This window comes from Oncorhynchus gorbuscha, unplaced genomic scaffold (genome assembly GCF_021184085.1).
Source record: "Oncorhynchus gorbuscha isolate QuinsamMale2020 ecotype Even-year unplaced genomic scaffold, OgorEven_v1.0 Un_scaffold_2594, whole genome shotgun sequence".
Lineage (NCBI taxonomy): Eukaryota > Metazoa > Chordata > Actinopteri > Salmoniformes > Salmonidae > Oncorhynchus > Oncorhynchus gorbuscha.
The window spans coordinates 49,451-70,590 of NW_025747062.1; the positions used below are offsets into that span (position 1 = coordinate 49,451).

At 45.7% G+C, this 21,140-nt stretch overlaps 1 protein-coding gene across 1 annotated transcript in view; it reads left to right on the forward strand.

Annotated features, from left to right (window-relative positions):
• LOC124026106 (testican-3-like) overlaps positions 1-20,490 on the forward strand; it is a 34,383-nt gene extending 13,893 nt beyond the window's left edge. Inside the window, exons 3-5 of the mRNA XM_046339278.1 lie at positions 14,694-14,814; positions 15,826-15,934; positions 20,238-20,490. Of these exons, the coding sequence (XP_046195234.1) occupies positions 15,848-15,934; positions 20,238-20,417 (267 nt within the window). The 5' untranslated portion in view covers positions 14,694-14,814; positions 15,826-15,847 and the 3' untranslated portion in view covers positions 20,418-20,490. The remainder of the gene's footprint in view (positions 1-14,693; positions 14,815-15,825; positions 15,935-20,237) is intronic.
• The last annotated feature ends 650 nt before the right edge of the window (positions 20,491-21,140 follow it).

Here is a 21,140-nt window from a genome sequence, read left to right on the forward strand (position 1 = left end):
ACCAGTCACCATCCAGAACCAGTATAGTACCTCCAGTTTATAGCACCAGTACCATAGAACCAGTTTATACAGTAGAACCACTTTATCACCCACACCCCCAGTTTATCAGTCCAGCACCAGTTTATCACCAACACCCCCAGTTTATCACCCACACCTCCAGCACCAGTTTATACAGTTTATACAGTCCAGCACCAGTATAGTAGCACCAGTTTATCAGTATAGTAGCACCAGTCACCCACACCTCCAGTAGCACCAGTACCTCCAGTGTATCATCCAGCACCATCTCCAGTTTATACAGTTTATATCCAGTAGCACCAGTACCCACATCTCCAGTCCAGCACCAGTACAGTACAGTAGAACCAATACAGTACAGTAGCACCAGTACAGTACAGTAGCACCAGTACAGTATAGTAGCACCAGTACAGTAGCACCAGTACAGTATAGTAACACTAGTATAGTAGCACCAGTACAGTAGCACCAGTACAGTATAGTAGCACCAGTACAGTATAGTAGCACCAGTACAGTAGCACCAGTACAGTATAGTAGCACCAGTACAGTAGCACCAATACAGTATAGTAGCACCAGTACAGTAGCACCAATACAGTATAGTAGCACCAGTACAGTAGCACCAATACAGTATAGTAGCACCAGTACAGTAGCACCAGTACAGCAGCACCAGTACAGTATAGTAGCACCAGTACAGTACATCAGCACCAGTACAGTATAGTAGCACCAGTACAGTAGCACCAGTACAGTAGCACCAGCACAGTAAGTAGCACCAGTACAGTATAGTAGCACCAGTACAGTAGCACCAGTACAGTATAGTAACACCAGTACAGTAGCACCAGTACAGTAGCACCAGTACAGTATAGTAGCACCAGTACAGTAGCACCAGTACAGTAGCACCAGTACAGTATAGTAGCACCAGTGCAGTAGCACCAGATGTCACTCAACATATTCCTTCTGTCCATCGCTCAGTTGATTTCCTATAGCTAACTGATAATGATGTTGTATCGATAATGTCATTGTAACGATAATGATAATGATACTTCAATAATAATGACGCTGAAATGATAGTGACGCTGAAATGATAATGACACTGAAACGATAACGAGGATGTAACGATAACGACACTGAAATGATAATGACGGTGTAATGATAATGACACTGTAATGATAATGACGGTGTAACGATAATGACACTGCAACGATAATGACGGTGTAACGATAATGACGCTGTAACGATAATGACGGTGTAATGATAATGACACTGTAATGATAATGACGGCGTAACGATAATGACGCTGTAATGATAATGACGCTGTAATGATACAGAAATGATAATGATGTTGTATTGTCTCATACACCAGATAGGTCCAGTGTCTTCTTTTACAAGGTCAGCCATAGTAGTACGGCGCCCCTGGAGCCAATTAGGAGCTAATTAGGATCCAATTAGGAGCCAATTAGGAGCTCAGGTATTCGAACCAGACAACTTTCTGTTACTGGCGCAATTCTCTAAACACCGGGCTACCTGACACCCTTTATACCTCTGTTTCCCCTCCTTGCTTGTGATGCTTTACTCACAGCCCCCTCTCTCCTGTACTGTAGCTCTCTCTCTCCTGTACTGTAGCTCTCTCTCCTGTACTGTAGCTCTCTCTCTCCTGTACTGTAGCTCTCTCTCTCCTGTACTGTAGCTCTCTCTCCTTTACTGTTAGCTCTCTCTCTCTCCTGTACTGTAGCTCTCTCTCTCCTGTACTGTAGCTCTCTCTCTCCTGTACTCTCTCCTGTACTGTAGCTCTCCTGTACTGTAGCTCTCTCCTGTACTGTAGCTCTCTCTCTCCTGTACTGTAGCTCTCTCTCTCTGTAGCTGTATCTCCTTTACTCTCCTTACTGTTAGCTCTCTCTCCTACTCTCCTGTACTGTAGCTCTCTCTCCTACTCTCTCCTGTACTGTAGCTCTCTCTCCTCTCTCTCTCCTGTACTGTAGCTCTCTCTCCTGTCTCCTGTACTGTAGCTCTCTCTCCTGTACTGTAGCTCTCTCTCCTGCACTAGCTCTCTCCTGTACTGCTCTCTCTCCTGCTGTAGCTCTCTCTCTCCTGTACTGTAGCTCTCTCTCCTGCACTGTAGCTCTCCTGTACTAGCTCTCTCTCCTGTACTGTAGCTCTCTCTCTCCTGTACTGTAGCTCTCTCTCTCCTGTACTGTAGCTCTCTCTCTCCTGTACTGTAGCTCTCTCTCTCCTGTACTGTAGCTCTCTCTCTCCTGTACTGTAGCTCTCTCTCTCCTGTACTGTAGCTCTCTCTCTCCTTTACTGTTAGCTCTCTCTCTCCTGTACTGTAGCTCTCTCTCTCCTGTACTGTTAGCTCTCTCTCTCCTGTACTCTCCTGCACTGTAGCTCTCTCTCTCCTGTACTGTAGCTCTCTCTCTCCTGTAGCTCTCTCTCTCCTACTGTCTCTCCTGTACTGTAGCTCTCTCTCCTGTACTGTAGCTCTCTCTCCTGTACTGTAGCTCTCTCTCCTGTACTGTAGCTCTCTCTCCTGTACTGTAGCTCTCTCTCTCCTGTACTGTAGCTCTCTCTCTCCTGTACTGTAGCTCTCTCTCTCCTGTACTGTAGCTCTCTCTCCTGTACTGTAGCTCTCTCTCCTGTACTGTAGCTCTCTCTCTCTCCTGTACTGTAGCTCTCTCTCTCCTGTACTGTAGCTCTCTCCTGTACTGTAGCTCTCTCTCTCCTGTACTGTAGCTCTCTCTCTCCTGTACTGTAGCTCTCTCTCTCCTGTACTGTAGCTCTCTCTCTCCTGTACTGTCTCTCTCCTGTACTGTAGCTCTCTCTCTCTCCTGTACTCTCTCTCTCCTGTACTGTAGCTCTCTCTCCTTTACTGTTAGCTCTCTCTCCTGTACTGTAGCTCTCTCTCTCCTGTACTGTAGCTCTCTCTCCTTTACTGTAGCTCTCTCTCCTGTACTGTAGCTCTCTCTCTCCTGTACTGTAGCTCTCTCTCTCCTGTACTGTAGCTCTCTCTCCTGTACTGTTAGCTCTCTCTCCTTTGCGGACGACACAACAGTGGCAGGCTTGATTACAAACAACGACGAGACGGCCTACAGGGAGGAGGTGAGGGCCCTCGGAGTGTGGTGTCAGGAAAATAACCTCACACTCAACGTCAACAAAACTAAGGAGAGAATGTGCACTTCAGGAAACAGCAGAGGGAACACCCCACCTATCCACATCGATGGAACAGTAGTGGAGAGGGTAGTAAGTTTTAAGTTCCTCGGCGTACACATCACAGACAAACTGAATTGGTCCACCCACACAGACAGCATCGTGAAGAAGGCGCAGCAGCGCCTCTTCAACCTCAGGAGGCTGAAGAAATTCGGCTTGTCACCAAAAGCACTCACAAACTTCTACAGATGCACAATCGAGAGCATCCTGTCGGGCTGTATCACCGCCTGGTACGGCAACTGCTCCGCCCACAACCGTAAAACTCTCCAGATGTTAGTGAGGTCTGCACAACGCATCACCGGGGGCAAACTACCTGCCCTCCAGGACACCTACACCACCCGATGTCACAGGAAGGCCATAAAGATCATAAAGGACAACAACCACCCGAGCCATTGCCTGTTCACCCCGCTATCATCCAGAAGGCGAGGTCAGTACAGGTGCATCAAAGCTGGGACCGAGAGACTGAAAAACAGCTTCTATCTCAAGGCCATCAGACTGTTAAACAGCCACCACTAACATTGAGTGGCTGCTGTCAACACACTGGCTCAACTCCAGCCACTTTAATAATGGGAATTGATGGGAAATTATGTAAAATATATCACTTTAAACAATGCTACCTAATATAATGTTTACATACCCTACATTATTCATCTCATATGTATACGTATATACTGTACTCTATATCATCTACTGCATCTTTATGTAATACATGTATCACGAGCAACTTTAACTATGCCACTTTGTTTACATACTCATCTCATATGTATATACTGTACTCAATACCATCTACTGTATCTTGCCTATGCCGCTCTGTACCATCACTCATTCATATCCTTATGTACATATTCTTTATCCCCTTACACTTGTGTGTCTATAAGGTAGTAGTTTTGGAATTGTTAGCTAGATTACTTGTTGGTTATCACTGCATTGTCGGAACAAGAAGCATTTCGCTACACTCGCATTAACATCTGCTAACCATGTGTATGTGACGAATAATATTGGATTTGATTTCGATTTCCTGTACTGTAGCTCTCTCTCCTGTACTGTAGCTCTCTCTCTCCTGTACTGTAGCTCTCTCTCTCCTGTTCTGTAGCTATCTCTCTCTCCTGTACTGTAGCTCTCTCTCTCCTGTACTGTAGCTCTCTCTCCTGTACTGTGGCTCTCTCTCCTGTACTGTAGCTCTCTCTCCTGTTCTGTAGCTCTCTCTCTCCTGTACTGTAGCTCTCTCTCCTGTACTGTAGCTCTCTCTCCTGTACTGTAGCTCTCTCTCCTGTACTGTAGCTCTCTCTCCTGTACTGTAGCTCTCTCTCCTGTACTGTAGCTCTCTCTCCTGTACTGTAGCTCTCTCTCCTGTACTGTAGCTCTCTCTCCTGTACTGTAGCTCTCTCTCCTGTACTGTAGCTCTCTCTCCTGTACTGTGGCTCTCTCTCCTGTACTGTAGCTGTCTCTCTCCTGTACTGTAGCTCTCTCTCCTGTACTGTAGCTCTCTCTCCTGTACTGTGGCTCTCTCTCCTGTACTGTAGCTCTCTCTCTCCTGTACTGTAGCTCTCTCTCCTGTACTGTGGCTCTCTCTCCTGTACTGTAGCTCTCTCTCTCCTGTACTGTAGCTCTCTCTCCTGTACTGTAGCTCTCTCTCCAGTACTGTAGCTCTCTCTCCTGTACTGTAGCTCTCTCTTTCTCCTGTACTGTAGCTCTCTCTCCTGTACTGTAGCTCTCTCTCCAGTACTGTAGCTCTCTCTCCTGTACTGTAGCTCTCTCTTTCTCCTGTACTGTAGCTCTCTCTCTTGTACTGTAGCTCTCTCTCCTGTACTGTAGCTCTCTCTCTCTCTCCTGTACTGTAGCTCTCTCTCCTGTACTGTAGCTCTCTCTCTCTCCTGTACTGTAGCTCTCTCTCCTGTACTGTAACCCTCTCTCCTGTACTGTAGCTCTCTCTCCTGTACTGTAGCTCTCTCTCCTGTACTGTAGCTCTCTCTCTCCTGTACTGTAGCTCTCTCTCTTTTGGCGTACTTCGATCTACATTAAGAGAAGCAGAGTAAGCAGAGTCAGTTGAATATTGAATTATTACTGTGCATGCTAACATCCTCAGTGTCACCTACTGTAATCACCTACGCACCAGATCTGTAGGTAGATCTCTGGCTCTGCACTCTATTCCCTGTATACAACTGGCACCCTATTCCCTGTATACAACTGGCACCCTATTCCCTGTATACAACTGGCACCCTATTCCCTGTATACAGTTGAATATTGAATTATTCCCTGTACAAGCAGTTGAATATTCCCTGTATAGAACTGGCACCCTATTCCCTGTAATCAACTGGCACCCTATTCCCTGTATACAACTGGCACCCTATTCCCTGTATACAACTGGCACCCTATTCCCTGTATACAACTGGCACCCTATTCCCTGTATACAACTGGCACCCTATTCCCTGTATACAACTGGCACCCTATTCCCTGTATACAACTGGCACCCTATTCCCTGTATACAACTGGCCCCCTATTCCCTGTATACAACTGGCACCTTATTCCCTGTATACAACTGGCACCCTATTCCCTGTAAACAACTGGCACCCTATTCCATGTATTTATCTGGCACCCTGTTCCCTGTATTTATCTGGCACCCTATTCCCTGTATACAACTGGCACCTATTCCCTGTATACAACTGGCACCCTATTCCCTGTAAACAACTGGCACCCTATTCCATGTATTTATCTGGCACCCTGTTCCCTGTATTTATCTGGCACCCTATTCCCTGTATACAACTGGCACCCTATTCCATGTATTTATCTGGTACCCTGTTCCCTGTATTTATCTGGCACCCTATTCCCTGTATACAACTGGCACACTATTCCCTGTATACAACTGGCACACTATTCCCTGTATACAACTGGCACCCTATTCCCTGTATTTATCTGGCACCCTGTTCCCTGTATTTATCTGGCACCCTATTCCCTGTATACAACTGGCACACTATTCCCTGTATACAACTGGCACCCTATTCCATGTATTTATCTGGCACCCTATTCCCTGTATTTATCTGGCACCCTATTCCCTGTATACAACTGGCACCCTATTCCCTGTATACAACTGGCACCCTATTCCTTGTATACAACTGGCACCCTATTCCCGCTATTCAACTGGCACCCTATTGCCTGTATACAACTGGCACCCTATTCCTTGTATACAACTGGCACCCTATTCCTTGTATACAACTGGCACCCTATTCCCTGTATACAACTGGCACTCTATTCCCCGTATACAACTGGCACCCTATTCCCTGTATACAACTGGCACCCTATTCCTTGTATACAACTGGCACCCTATTCCTTGTATACAACTGGCACCCTATTCCTTGTATACAACTGGCACCCTATTCCCTGTATACAACTGGCACCCTATTCCTTGTATACAACTGGCACCCTATTCCCTGTATACAACTGGCACCCTATTCCCTGTATACAACTGGCACCCTATTCCCTGTATACAACTGGCACCCTATTCCTTGTATACAACTGGCACCCTATTCCCTGTATACAACTGGCACCTATTCCCTGTATACAACTGGCACCCTATTCCTGTATACAACTGGCACCCTATTCCTTGTATACAACTGGCACCCTATTCCTTGTATACAACTGGCACCCTATTCCTTGTATACAACTGGCACCCTATTCCCTGTATACAACTGGCACCCTATTCCTTGTATACAACTGGCACCCTATTCCTTGTATACAACTGGCACCCTATTCCTGTATACAACTGGCACCCTATTCCCTGTATACAACTGGCACCCTATTCCCTGTATACAACTGGCACCCTATTCCTGTATACAACTGGCACCCTATTCCTTGTATACAACTGGCACCCTATTCCTTGTATACAACTGGCACCCTATTCCTTGTATACAACTGGCACCCTATTCCCTGTATACAACTGGCACCCTATTCCTTGTATACAATTGGCACCCTATTCCCTGTATACAACTGGCACTCTATTCCTTGTATACAACTGGCACCCTATTCCTTGTATACAACTGGCACTCTATTCCCTGTATACAACTGGCACCCTATTCCTTGTATACAACTGGCACCCTATTCCTTGTATACAACTGGCACCCTATTCCCTGTATATAACTGGCACCCTATTCCTTGTATACAACTGGCACCCTATTCCCTGTATACAACTGGCACCCTATTCCTTGTATACAACTGGCACCCTATTCCCTGTATACAACTGGCACTCTATTCCTTGTATACAACTGGCACCCTATTCCCTGTAAACAACTGGCACCCTATTCCCTGTATACAACTGGCACTCTATTCCCTGTATACAACTGGCACCCTATTCCCTGTAAACAACTGGCACCCTATTCCCTGTAAACAACTGGCACCCTATTCCCTGTAAACAACTGGCACCCTATTCCCTGTAAACAACTGGCACCCTATTCCATGTATACAACTGGCACCCTATTCCCTGTATACAACTGGCACCCTATTCCTTGTATACAACTGGCACCCTATTCCTTGTATACAACTGGCACCATATTCCTTGTATACAACTGGCACCCTATTCCTTGTATACAACTGGCACCCTATTCCTTGTATACAACTGGCACCCTATTCCCTGTATACAACTGGCACCCTATTCCCTGTATACAACTGGCACCCTATTCCTTGTATACAACTGGCACCCTATTCCTTGTATACAACTGGCACCCTATTCCCTGTATACAACTGGCACCCTATTCCTTGTATACAACTGGCACCCTATTCCTTGTATACAACTGGCACCCTATTCCTGTATACAACTGGCACCATATTCCCTGTATACAACTGGCACCCTATTCCTGTATACAACTGGCACCCTATTCCTTGTACACAGTTCCTTCATTCAGACTTTCTCCATGTTTGTGTTACAGTCTGAATTTAAAATGGTTTCAATTGCGATGTTTAGGCACTGGCTTACACACAAATACCCCATAATGTCAAAGTGGAATTATGATTAAAAAGAAATGTACAATTTAGTGAAAAGCTGAAATGTCTTGAGTCAATACATATTCAACCCATTTGTTATGGCAAGCCTCAATAAGTTCAGGAGTAAAAATGTAATTAACAAGTCACACAATAAGTTGCATTATTGACACACTCTGTGTGCAATAATAGTGCTTAACATCATTTTTTATGACTACCTCATCTCTCTCCCCCAAACATACAATTATCTGTAAGGTCGAGCAGTGAATTTCAAACAGATTCAACCTCACAGACCAGGGAGGTTTTCCAATGTCTCACAATGAAGGGCACCTATTGGTAGATGGGAGGAAAAAAAGAAACAGACATTGAAATCTCTTTGAACATGGTGAAGTTATTCATTACACTTTGGATGGTGTATCAATACACCCAGTCACTATAAATATACAGGCCTCCTTCCTAACTCAGTCGCCAGAAAGAAAGGAGGTCAATGGTGACTTTAAAACAGTTACAGAGTTTCATGGCTGTGGTAGGAGAAAACTGAGGATGGATTTAGCAACATTGTAGTTACTCCACAATACTAACCTCATTGACAGAGTGAAAAGAAGGCAGCTTGTGCAGAGTAAAAATATTTCAAAACCTGCATCCTGTTTGCAACAAGACACTAAAGTAATACTGCAACAAATGTGGCAAAGCAATTCACTATTCACACAAAGGGTTGTGTTTGGGGCAAATCGAATACAACACATTACTGAATACCACTCTCCATATTTTCAAGCATAAGGGTGGCTACAACATGTTATGGGTATGCTTGTAGACGTTAAGGACTGGGGGGGTTTTCAGGATAAAAAATAAACAGAATGGAGCTAAGCACTGACAAAATCCTAGAGGAAAACCTGGTTCAGTCTGCTTTCCACCAGACACTGGGAGATTAATTTACCTTTCAGCAGGACAATAACCTAAAACACAAGGCCAAATCTACTAACCAGGGAGACTAACCAATGTTCCTGAGTGGTCGAGTTACAGTTTTAACTTAAATCTGCTTGAAAATATTTGGCAAGACCTAAAAATGGTTGTCGAGCAATGATAAACAACCAATTTGACGGAGATTGAATAATTGTTTTAAGAATAATGGGCAAATGTTGCACAATCCAGGTGTGGAAAGCTCTTAGAGACTCACCCACAAAGACTCTCAGCTCTTAGAGACTCACCCAGAAAGACTCACAGCTCTCAGAGACTCACCCAGAAAGACTCACAGCTCTTAGAGACTCACCCAGAAAGACTCACAGCTCTTAGAGACTCACCCAGAAAGACTCACAGCTCTTAGAGACTCACCCAGAAAGACTCACAGCTCTTAGAGACTCACCCGGAAAGACTCACAGCTCTCAGAGACTCACCCAGAAAGACTCACAGCTCTTAGAGACTCACCCAGAAAGACTCACAGCTCTTAGAGACTCACCCAGAAAGACTCACAGCTCTTAGAGACTCACCCAGAAAGACTCACAGCTCTTAGAGACTCACCCAGAAAGACTCTCAGCTCTTAGAGACTCACCCAGAAAGACTCACGGCTGTAATCACTGCCAGAGGTGATTCTAACATGTATTGACTCAAGGAGTTGAATACTTATGTAATCTAGATATAGTGTTTTATTTTTCATGAATTTTTTTACAAAAATTTCTTCCACTTTGACATTACAGAGTATTTTGTGTAGATTGTTGATTTTTAAAAATAAATCAATTTAATCTCACTTTGTAACATAACAAAATGTGGAAAAGGTCAAGGGGTGAGAAATCTTTTTGAAGGTACTGTTGTGCACTACTGTTGACCAGGGCCCAGTTCTGTTGACTGTGCTGCCTGTTGACTACAAAGCAGCTGCTAGAAGCTGACTCAGGATTTGACAGCTTCAATTTGCCTCAACGAGCCTCCTAAACACCTTTCTGCCAACGTATTGAGGGAATCGATGAGACAGCCTGGCGTGACATCCCCTCTCGTACTGATACTGGCAGGTGACCATCGACTCTAGGGTTGCATCCTAAATGGCACCCTAGACCTTTTACAGTGCACTACTTTTAACCAGAGAGAGCTCTGTGCTCTCTGGTTAAAAGTAACGCACTATAATGGTAATTTGGTCCCTTAGTGCAAGCGAGGTTGGCAATGAACCATTCAACCTGCTGTGGAGGGAGGGAGGGAGTAGACAGAAAGAGAGAGGAACAGAAAGAGGGAACGATAATGAGAGAGAAGGTGTTGTGTCTTTGGCATCATTAAAGTGAAGACTTGTTTTATCAAATCAATTCTCTGTAATTATTATTACGTGATTAAACTAATCATGTAAATGTAATTAACTAGGAAGTCAGGGCACCAAGGAAAAACTTCAGATTTACAGGAGTTGTAGAGATGAGACAAGACAGTAACTACTAACAATTGGATACCATGAAATTGGGGAGAAAAAGGGGGTAAAATAAAGAAATTATAATTATAACAAAATAAATAAAATAAAAACAGTTTAAAATCACATTACATAATTTCACAAATAGTTTCATCTTTACTCATTCATTTTAAACAATAATTAGATGCAAATCTCATAACGGAGACTCTTGTATAAACAAAGTTATGGTAATGTGGCTGTATTGTCTCTCAGGAGGTCACAAACATTAGACAAAACGGACCGGTCATAGCTCGATTCTCTACTGACTGTTTACACATTTTCCAAAACATGGATATTGTTCAGTTCTCAAGTTCTGTGAGGTAGAAGAAGTTCCTTTGTTCTACTGTGAAACCCTCTCTCTATACTGCATGGCCGGGGTGGGAAGAGAGTCTCCTCCAGGAATTTATGACCTGAGATAACAGAACCTGGGTGTAGGGGGAAGAGAGAGGTGGTGAGAAAGAGAGAGTTGGTTCTTGCTATATCCAAAGAGGGCCACGTGATGACAATAGGAATGGAGAGAGAGAGAGAGGAACAGTGAGAGAGAAAGAGAAACAGAGAGAGAGGGAACGATAATGAGATAGGTAAAGAGAGAAAGAGGAACAGAGAGAGAGGAAATGATAATGAGAGAGAGGAATAGAGAGAGAGAGAAAGCAGATGTGTCAAATTCTTACCAAAATACCATATGACAGACCAAGTACACATCCTAATTGATAAACAAACCGAAGCAAAGGCAAAGTCTTCTCATGCTTTGTTGATTTTCAAAAAAGATTTTAACTTAATTTGGCATTAATGAATTGATGGGAAGTGGAGTTGGGAGTTGGGGGGAAAACATACAATATTTTAAAATCAATGTACACAAGCAACACGCAACAGTTAAAATTGGCAATAAACACACAGATTTCTTTCCTCGTAGCCGTGGGGTGAGACAGGGATGCAGTTTGAGCCCCACCCTCTTCATCATATATATCAATAAATTGGTGAGGGCACTAGAACAGTCTGCAGCACCTGGCCTCACCCTACTGGACTCTAACGTCAAATGTCTACTGTTTGCTGATGATCTGGTGCTTCTGTCCCCAACCAAGGAGGGCCTACAGCAGCATCTAGATATTCTGCACTGATTCTGTCAGACTTGGGCCCTGACAGTAAATCTCAGTAAGACAAAAATCAATCTGGTCAGAGTTACTGTAATCAGAGTGTCACGGTTTTCATGTGGTGAAGGAGAGTCGGACCAAACTGCAGCGCGTATATTGTGATCCATGTTTATTTACACAACGTAACACGAATCCAAAACGCAAACTCTACAAAACAATAAACATAGTGAAAACCGAAACAGCCTTAACTGGTGCAAACTAACACAGACTAAGGACATCAAGACACTCAGGACAATCACCCACAATACAACCAAAGAATATGGCTGCCTAAATATGGTTCCCAATCAGAGACAACGATAAACACCTGCCTCTGATTGAGAACCACTTCAGACAGCCATAGACTCTCCTAGAACACCCCACTAAGCTACAATCCCACTAAGCTACACACCACATACAAAAACCCATGTCACACCCTGGCCTGACCAAATACATAAAGAAAAACACAAAATACTTCGACCAGGGCGTGACACAGAGAAATACCCAATCAATCCTGTCAGATATACTGGTATTCAGAGAAATACCCAATTGCTTTGGATAATAGCATCTGGAAAGTGGCAGGTATTGTTATATTATTTAGGTGAAATGTATTTGCTTGGTTGTTTCTTACTATTATATCAGGCAGTCTGTAAAATGTAAGCCCTGTCTGTCTAGAGACACTAGAAAACAGCTGTTATATCAGACAGTCTGTAAAACAGTCACTCTGTCTATCTAGAGACACCAGAAAACAGCTGTTATATTAGACAGTCTGTAAAACAGTCACTCTGTCTATCTAGAGACAGCAGAGAACAGCTGTGTTTTCTCTTGTAGAGCCGACAATAATATTCAGTTTTTACTCACTGCAGTAAGTCAAAATACACTACATGATCAGAAGTATGTGGACACCTGTTCAACGAACATCGCATTCCAAAATCATGGGCATTAACATGGAGTTGGTCCCCCCCCTTTGCTGCTATAACAGCCTCCACTCTTCAGGGAAGGCTTTCCACTAGATGTTGGAACATTGCTGCTATAACCGCCTCCACTCTTCTGGGAAGGCTTTCCACTAGATGTTGGAACATTGCTGCTATAACAGCCTCCACTCTTCTGGGAAGGCTTTCCACTAGATGTTGGAACGTTGCTGCTATAACGGCCTCCACTCTTCTGGGAAGGCTTTCCACTAGATGTTGGAACATTGCTGCTGAAGAGCATTAGTGAGGTCGGGGAAACTGATGTTGGGTGATTAGGTCTGGCTAGCAGTCGGCGTTCCAATTCATCCCAAAGGTGTTGAATGGGGTTGAGGTCAGGGCTCTGTGCAGGTCAGTCAAGTTACTCCACACCGATCTCGACAATCAATTTCTGTATGGACCTCGCTTTGTGCATGGGGACATTGTCATGCTGAAACAGGAAAGGGGCCCTCAAACTGTTCACTGGAACTAAGGGGCCCGAACCCTGAAAAACAGCCCCAGACCATTATTCCTCCACCACACCTTACAGTTGGCGCTATGCAATGGGGCAGGTAGCATTCTCCTGGCATTCGCCAAACCCAGATTTGTCCGTCGGTCTGCCAGATGGTAAAGCGTGATTCATCACTCCAGAGAACACGTTTCCACTGCTATAGAGTCCAATGGCGGCGAGCTTTACACCCCTCCAGCTGACGCTTGGCAATGCGCAAGGTGATCTTAGGCTTGTGTGCGGCTGCTCGGCCATGAAACCCATTTCCTGAAGCTACCGATGAACAGTTAATGTGCTAATGTTGCTTCCAGAGGCAGTTTGGAACTGGGTAGTGAGTGTTGCATAGTTTATATGCAGTATTTGATTGATGACTTGAGCACCCACATGTCTGAATCTCAATGTACCTGTGTCATACCTGCTGTATATCATACCTGCTGTTTATCATACCTGCTGTTTATCATACCTGCTGTTTATCATACCTGCTGTTTATCATACCTGCTGTGTATCATACCTGCTGTGTATCATACCTGCTGTTTATCATACCTGCTATGTGTCATACCTGCTATGTGTCATACCTGCTGTGTATCATACCTGCTGTGTATCATACCTGCTGTTTATCATACCTGCTATGTGTCATACCTGCTGTGTGTCATACCTGCTGTGTGTCATACCTGCAATGTATCATACCTGCTGTGTGTCATACCTGCTGTGTGTCATACCTGCTGTGTATCATACCTGCTGTGTATCATACCTGCTGTGTGTCATACCTGCTATGTATCATACCTGCTGTGTGTCATACCTGCAATGTATCATACCTGCTGTGTATCATACCTGCAATGTATCATACCTGCTGTGTGTCATACCTGCTGTGTGTCATACCTGCTGTGTGTCTTACCTGCTGTGTGTCATACCTGCAATGTATCATACCTGCTGTGTATCATACCTGCTGTGTATCATACCTGCTGTGTATCATACCTGCTACATATATTACCTGCTGTGTGTCATACCTGCTGTGTGTCATACCTGCTGTTTATCATACCTGCTGTGTATCATACCTGCTGTGTATCATACCTGCTGTGTGTCATACCTGCTGTGTGTCATACCTGCTGTGTATCATACCTGCTATGCATCATACTTGCTATGTATCATACCTGCTATGTGTCATACTTGCTATTGTCTCTCCAGCCGTTGTGCCCTTGAACAAGGCCCTTAACTAAGATTGGAGATCTGCAGCATCTGTGTTTCTCTGGGGTTAAAAATCTACAAAATAATTTATATGATCAGAATATGAACTTTGATTTCCTTCTTCTTTATTTTATTTTTCTCTCTTCCCCCTCCTCCTCCTCCTCCTCATCCTCCTCCACCTCCTCCTCCACCCCCTCCTCCTCCTCCTCCTCCTCCCCCTCCCCTCCTCCTCCACCTCCACCTCCTCCTCCACCTCCTCCTCCTCCCACCTCCTCCCCCTCCACCTCCACCTCCTCCTCCTCCTCCTCCTCCTCCTCCTCCAGCTGTGGACACCACCAAGGATCTGTGCCAGAAGGTGAAGTGTAGCCGCCACAAGATCTGTGTTACCCAGGGTTACCAGAGAGCAACGTGTGTCAATGTCAACCGGAAGAAGCTGGAGCACAGGTGGGTGTCCAATCAATCAATGAATCAATCACTCAGAGCTTCACAGGCAGAGTCATCTGGTGGTGGGGGGGGAGGAGTCTGCATAGCATTGGTCCTGGAGAGGAAAACTGTGCTCACCAGGGGAGCTTATTCCGCGGTGTTATCGTTGACAGCAGGCGTCTGTCAGCATGTCTTCTGAACAGCAGCGCTATTGATTACATCGCTGTCGTCGTGCCAACGTGCTGTACGTCTGTAAGCCCAGAATGATGTCATTTCGACTAGAACATTCCTGCTGTGCCATGATTAATTAAAAAGGTATAGGCTTGCATCCCAAACAGCATCCTGTATTTCCTTTATAGTGCACTACTATTGACCATAGGGTTCTCCTCAACAGTAGTGCACTTTGTAGGGATTAGGTTTTCCATTTGGGATTGAGGCATAAAAATGTAGTCAAACTAAACGTGACACTTCCCTCGTATTGTTTTGTTGTGCATCAGACACACACACACACACACACACACACACACACACACACACACACACACACACACACACACACACACACACACACACACACACACACACACACACACACACACACACACACAATAAGCAGGTAGAGTATAAGCACCAACACAGCCATGCTAACTGCTAACCCTGCTCAGCGTCATTAAGTAAGAGGCCCTGCTAATGCTACTGCTCATGCTACTGCTAATGCTACTGCTCATGTTACTGCTAATGCTACTGCTAATGCTACTGCTAATGCTACTGCTCATGTTACTGCTAATGCTACTGCTAATGCTAATGCTACTGCTCATGCTAATGTAGAGTACAGGAAGCTATTGGGGTTTGTTTTTGGAAGCGGGTGTGCTGCTCACTAAGTAAGAAGATGAGCACGCCAGGCAGAGTCAAGTTGACGTAGTTAAACAAAAAAAGGTTATCTTATGTCCTCCCTTTGTGATTGTTTAGATGTTGTATTACGGGAGTTATTATATATATGTCTGTTAACGAATCTCCATTTCTCCTCTGTAGAAGCAGACAGCCTGTAGAGCTGATGCCTCATGAGAACACCTGTAAGCCCTGCCCTGTGGCCGCTGCCTCCCCTGTGTGTGGTACGGATAAACACAACTACGCCTCTCAGGTACTAACATACCTCCTCCTTCTCTCAATTCAATTATTACTCCCTGTCCCCCTCTCTCCCACCCTCTCTCTCTCCCACCCTCTCTCTCTCCCTCTCTCCTGCCCTCTCTCTCTCCTCTCTCTCTCTCTCTCTCTCTCTCTCTCTCTCTCTCTCTCTCTCTCTCTCTCTCTCTCTCTCTCTCCCTCTCCCCCTTTCTATCTAAATTAAATTCTCCCTCCCCCTCTTTCTCTCCCTCTCTCTCTCCCCCTCTCTCTCCCACCCTCTCTCTCTCCTCCTCTCTCTCCTCCTCTCTCTCCTCCTCTCGCTCTTAATTCAATTCTCCCTCTCTCTCACCCTTTTTCTCTCTCTTCTCTCTCTCAATTAAATTCTCCCTCGCTCCCTCTCTTTCTCCTCCTCTCTCTCAATTAAATTCTCCCTCCCCGCTCTTTCTCTCCCTCTCTCTCTCCGCCTCTCTCTCATCTCCCCCTCTCTCTCCCCTCTCTCTCTCAATTCAATTATCCCTCTCTCCCTCTCTCTCTCTCCCCTCTCTCTGCCCCTCTCTCTCTCAATTAAATTCTCCCTCTCTCCCCCTCTCTCTCTCCCCTCTCTCTCCCCCTCTCTCTGCCCCTCTCTCAATTCAATTCTCCCTCTCTCCCCCTCTCTCTCTCCTTCTCTCTCAATTCAATTATCCCTCTCTCCCCTCTCTCTCATCTCCCCTCTCTCTCTGCCCCTCTCTGTCTCTCTCTCTCTATCTCTCTCTCTCAATTCAATACTCCCTCTCTCACCCCCTCTCTCTCCGCCTCTCTCTCATCTCCCCTCTCTCTCTCCCCCTCTCTCTCTCCTCTCTCTCTCAATTAAATTCTCCCTCTCTCCCAGTCTCTCTCTGCCTCTCTCTCGTCTTCCCTATCTCTCTATATCTGGTTCCACCCTGGTTCCAAGAGGACAAGTGCACTGTACCGCTGGATGAATGCAAATGCCGCTGTTCATCCCAAATGGCACCCTATTCCCTTTATAGTGCACTACTTTGACCAGGGCCCATAAGGAATAGGCTGCCATTTAGGACGCAGGTCAGGATGAATGCAATGCATGCGTGTGATGAATGTTTGTCTCAGGTTTGAACAGTGTAGCACCGTAGCATCGTAGCACCGTAGCATCGTAGCACCGTAGCACCGTAGCATCATAGCACTGTAGCACCGTAGCATCGTAGCACCGTCGCATCGTAGCACCGTAGCATCGTAGCACCGTAGCACCTCCCACTACTTTCCTCCTTTATTGATTTATGTAGTTTTCAATTCTGACCTTGATGAGAACGACTGCTGACTCAGCCCCTTCTCCCTCATCTCTCCCTCTCTTCCTCTCTCCCTCGTCTCTCTTTCCTCTCTCCATCCTCTTTCCCTCCTCTCTCTCTCTCTCTCTCCCTCCTCTATCCTTACTGGCTCTCCTTTCTCTCTCCCCTCTCTCTCTCTCCTCTCTCGCTCTCTTTCCCTCCCCCTCCCCCTCCTCTCTCCCTCCCACTCTCTTTCCTCTCTCCCTCCTCTCTTCCTCCTTTCTCCTGCCTGTCTCCCTCCTCTCTCCATCCTCTCTCCTAATTTTCTCTGTCTTTCACTCTCTCCTCTCTATTTTTCTCTCTCCAGCTTCTCTCTCCTCTCTCCTCTCTCCTGCCTCTGTCCCTCCTCTGTCATTTGAATGAGCAATCTGTTTTTCTGCGGTCACCCCCATAAATATTTTATCGGCATTCAAGCTTACCCTGCTCAACTCAGGCAAGCCTGGACCTGGCACCGCTTCTCTCTCTCTACTCTCTACTCTCTACTCTCTACTCTCTACTCTCTACTCTCTCTCTCTCTCTCTACTCTCTACTCTCTCTACTCTCTACTCTCTCTCTCTACTCTCTCTCTCTCTCTCTCTCTCTACTCTCTCTCTCTACTCTCTACTCTCTCTCTCTACTCTCTACTCTCTCTCTCTCTCTCTCTACTACTCTCTCTACTCTCTACTCTCTCTACTCTCTACTCTCTCTCTCTCTCTCTCTACTCTCTCTCTCTACTCTCTACTCTCTACTCTCTCTCTCTCTCTCTCTCTCTCTCTCTCTCTCTCTCTCTCTCTCTCTACTCTCTCTCTCTCTCTCTCTCTCTACTCTCTCCTCTCTCTATTTCCTCTCTCTCTCTCTCTCTACTCTCTCTCTCTCTACTCTCTCCTCTCTCTCTCTACTCTCTACTCTCTCTCTCTCTCTCTCTCTCTCTCTCTACTCCTCTCTCTCTCTCTCTCTCTACTCTCTCTCTCTCTCTACTCTACTCTCTACTCTCTCTCTCTCTCTCTCTACTCTCTCTCTACTCTCTCTCTCTCTCTCTCTCTCTCTACTCTCTACTCTCTACTCTCTCTCTACTCTCTCTCTCTCTACTCTCTCTCTCTACTCTCTACTCTCTACTCTCTCTCTCTCTCTCTACTCTACTCTCTACTCTCTCTCTCTCTCTCTCTCTACTCTCTCTCTCTCTCTCTCTCTCTCTCTACTCTCTCTCTCTCTCTCTCTCTCTCTCTCTCTATTTCCTCTCTCTCTCTCTCTCTCTCTACTCTCTACTCTCTACTCTCTCTCTCTCTACTCTCTCTCTACTCTCTCTCTCTCTACTCTCTCTCTCTACTCTCTCTCTCTACTCTCTCTCTCTCTCTCTCTCTCTCTCTCTCTCTCTCTCTCTCTCTCTCTACTCTCTCTCTCTCCTCTCTACTATTTCCTCTCTACTCTCTACTCTCTCCTCTCTACTCTACTGTGTGTGTGTTTCTATGTGTGTGTGTTCCTGAGTATGTGTTCCGTTTGTGTGTGTGTGTGTGTGTGTTTCTATGTGTGTGTGTTCCTGAGTATGTGTTCCGTTGTGTGTGTGTGTGTGTGTGTGTGTGTGTGTGTGTGTGTGTGTGTGTGTGTGTGTGTGTGTGTGTGTGTGTGTGTGTGTGTGTGTGTGTGTGTGTGTGTGTGTGTGTGTGTGTGTGTGTGTGTGTGTGTGTGTGTGCGTGTGTGTGTACGTGTGTGTGTGTGTGTTCATGTGTTTTTGTGTGTATGTCATTTTAAAATGATGATTAGCTCTGTGCTCTTGTATCTGATTAATATATACAATGTATGCAAGTACAATAAAATTGAGCACACAGCCATGCGATCTCCGTAGACAAATACTGGCAGTAGAATGGCCTTACTGAAGAGCTCAGTGACTTTCAACGTGACATCATCATAGGATGCATACCTATCCAACAAGTCAGTTCTTCAAATTTCTGCCCTGCTAGAGCCGCCTCGGTCAACTGTAAGGGCTGTTATTGTGAAGGAGAAACATCTAGGAGCAACAACGGCTCAGCCGCAAAGTGGTAGGCCACACAAGCTCACAGAACGGGACCACCGAGTGCTGTAGTGTGTAAAAAGGGTCTGTTCTCGGTTGCAAAAATCACTACCGAGTTCCAAACTGCCTCTGGAAGCAACGTCAGCACAAGAACTGTTGGTTGATAGCTTCATGAAATGGGTTTCTGTGGCCGAGTAGCTGCACACAAGCCTATGATCACCATGCTCATTGCCAAGTGTTGGCTAGAGTGGTGTAAAGCTCACCGCCTTTGGACTCCAGAGAACGCAGTGGAAATGCATTCTCTGGAGTGATGAATCACGCAGTCCAAACAGATGAATCTGGGTTTGACGGATGCCAGGAGAACGCGACCTGCCCCCGAATGCATAGTTCCAACACAGAGTCCTGACCTCAACCCCATCGAACACCTTTGGGATGAGTTGGAACGCCGACTGTGAACCAGGCCTAATCACCCAACATCAGTGTCAGACCTCACTAATGCAGTTGGTGTGTAGATTTGTACTGTTGTTGAACTGCAGTGTAATATCTCTCTCTCTCTCTTGCTTTATCCTCTCTCTCTTTCTCTCATCTCTCCTCCCTTCTATCTCACTCTCTTTTTCTCTCCTCTCTCCTCCCTTCTATCTCTCTCTCTCTCTCTCTCTCTCTCTCTCTCTCTCTCTCTCTCTCTCTCTCTCTCTCTCTCTCTCTCTCTCTCTCTCTCTCTCTCTCTCTCTCTCTCTCTCTCTCTCTCTCTCTCTCTCTCTCTCTCTCTCTCTCTCTCTCTCTCTCTCTCTCTCTCTCTCTCTCTCCTCTCTCTCTCTCTGAAATCAGGGCATGTGCCTCTCTGCCCCGCTCTATCTCCCCTCCTCTTTCTCAGAGGACAAACCTCTCACCACACTCTCTCTCTCTCTCTCTCTCTCTCTCTCTCTCTCAAAGTCTCTCTCTCTCTCTCTCTCTCTCTCTCTCTCTCTGTCTGTTCTCTCTCTCTCTCTCTCTCTCTCTCTCTCCTCCAGTGTAAGTTGGAGCAGCAGGGCTGTCTAACAGGGAAGGATCTGAGTGTGAAATGCCAGGGCATGTGCCCCTGTGCCACCGCTGCCACCCCCATCACAGAGACAGAGGACAAACACGGCAAGTACACACACACAAACTCACATGCACACACACACTCACACACACTCATACACACAAAGTAGCTCCTCTCTACTTACATACAGTCACAGCAGTGGGTATCCTGCTACCTAACAGCTGTTATGTCAGTGTGTGTTGTTCTGTCAGTGTGTGTGTGTTGTTCTGTCAGTGTGTGTTGTTCTGTCAGTGTGTGTTGTCCTGTCAGTGTGTGTGTTGTTCTGTCAGTGTGTGTTGTTCTGTCAGTGTGTGTTGTTCTGTCAGTGTGTGTTGTTCTGTCAGGGTGTGTGTTGTTCTGTCAGTGTGTGTTGTTCTGTCAGTGTGTGTTGTTCTGTCAGGGTGTGTTGTGTTGTTCTGTCAGTGTGTGTTGTTCTGTCAGGGTGTGTGTTGTTCTGTCAGTGTGTGTTGTTCTGTCAGTGTGTTTTGTTCTGTCAGTGTGTGTTGTTCTGTCAGTGTGTTTTGTTCTGTCAGTGTGTGTTGTTCTGTCAGTGTGTTGTTCTGTCAGTGTGTGTTGTTCTGTCAGTGTGTGTGTGTTGTTCTGTCAGTGTGTGTGTGTTGTTCTGTCAGTGTGTGTTGTTCTGTCAGTGTGTGTTGTCCTGTCAGTGTGTGTTGTTCTGTCAGTGTGTGTGTGTTGTTCTGTCAGTGTGTGTTGTTCTGTCAGTGTGTGTTGTTCTGTCAGTGTGTGTGTGTTGTTCTGTCAGTGTGTGTTGTTTGGTCAGTGTCGTCTGCGTGTCAAGGTCTCTAGCTATTTGACAGACAGCCGCCTGAGTTAGCTAGCTGCCAACAGATGA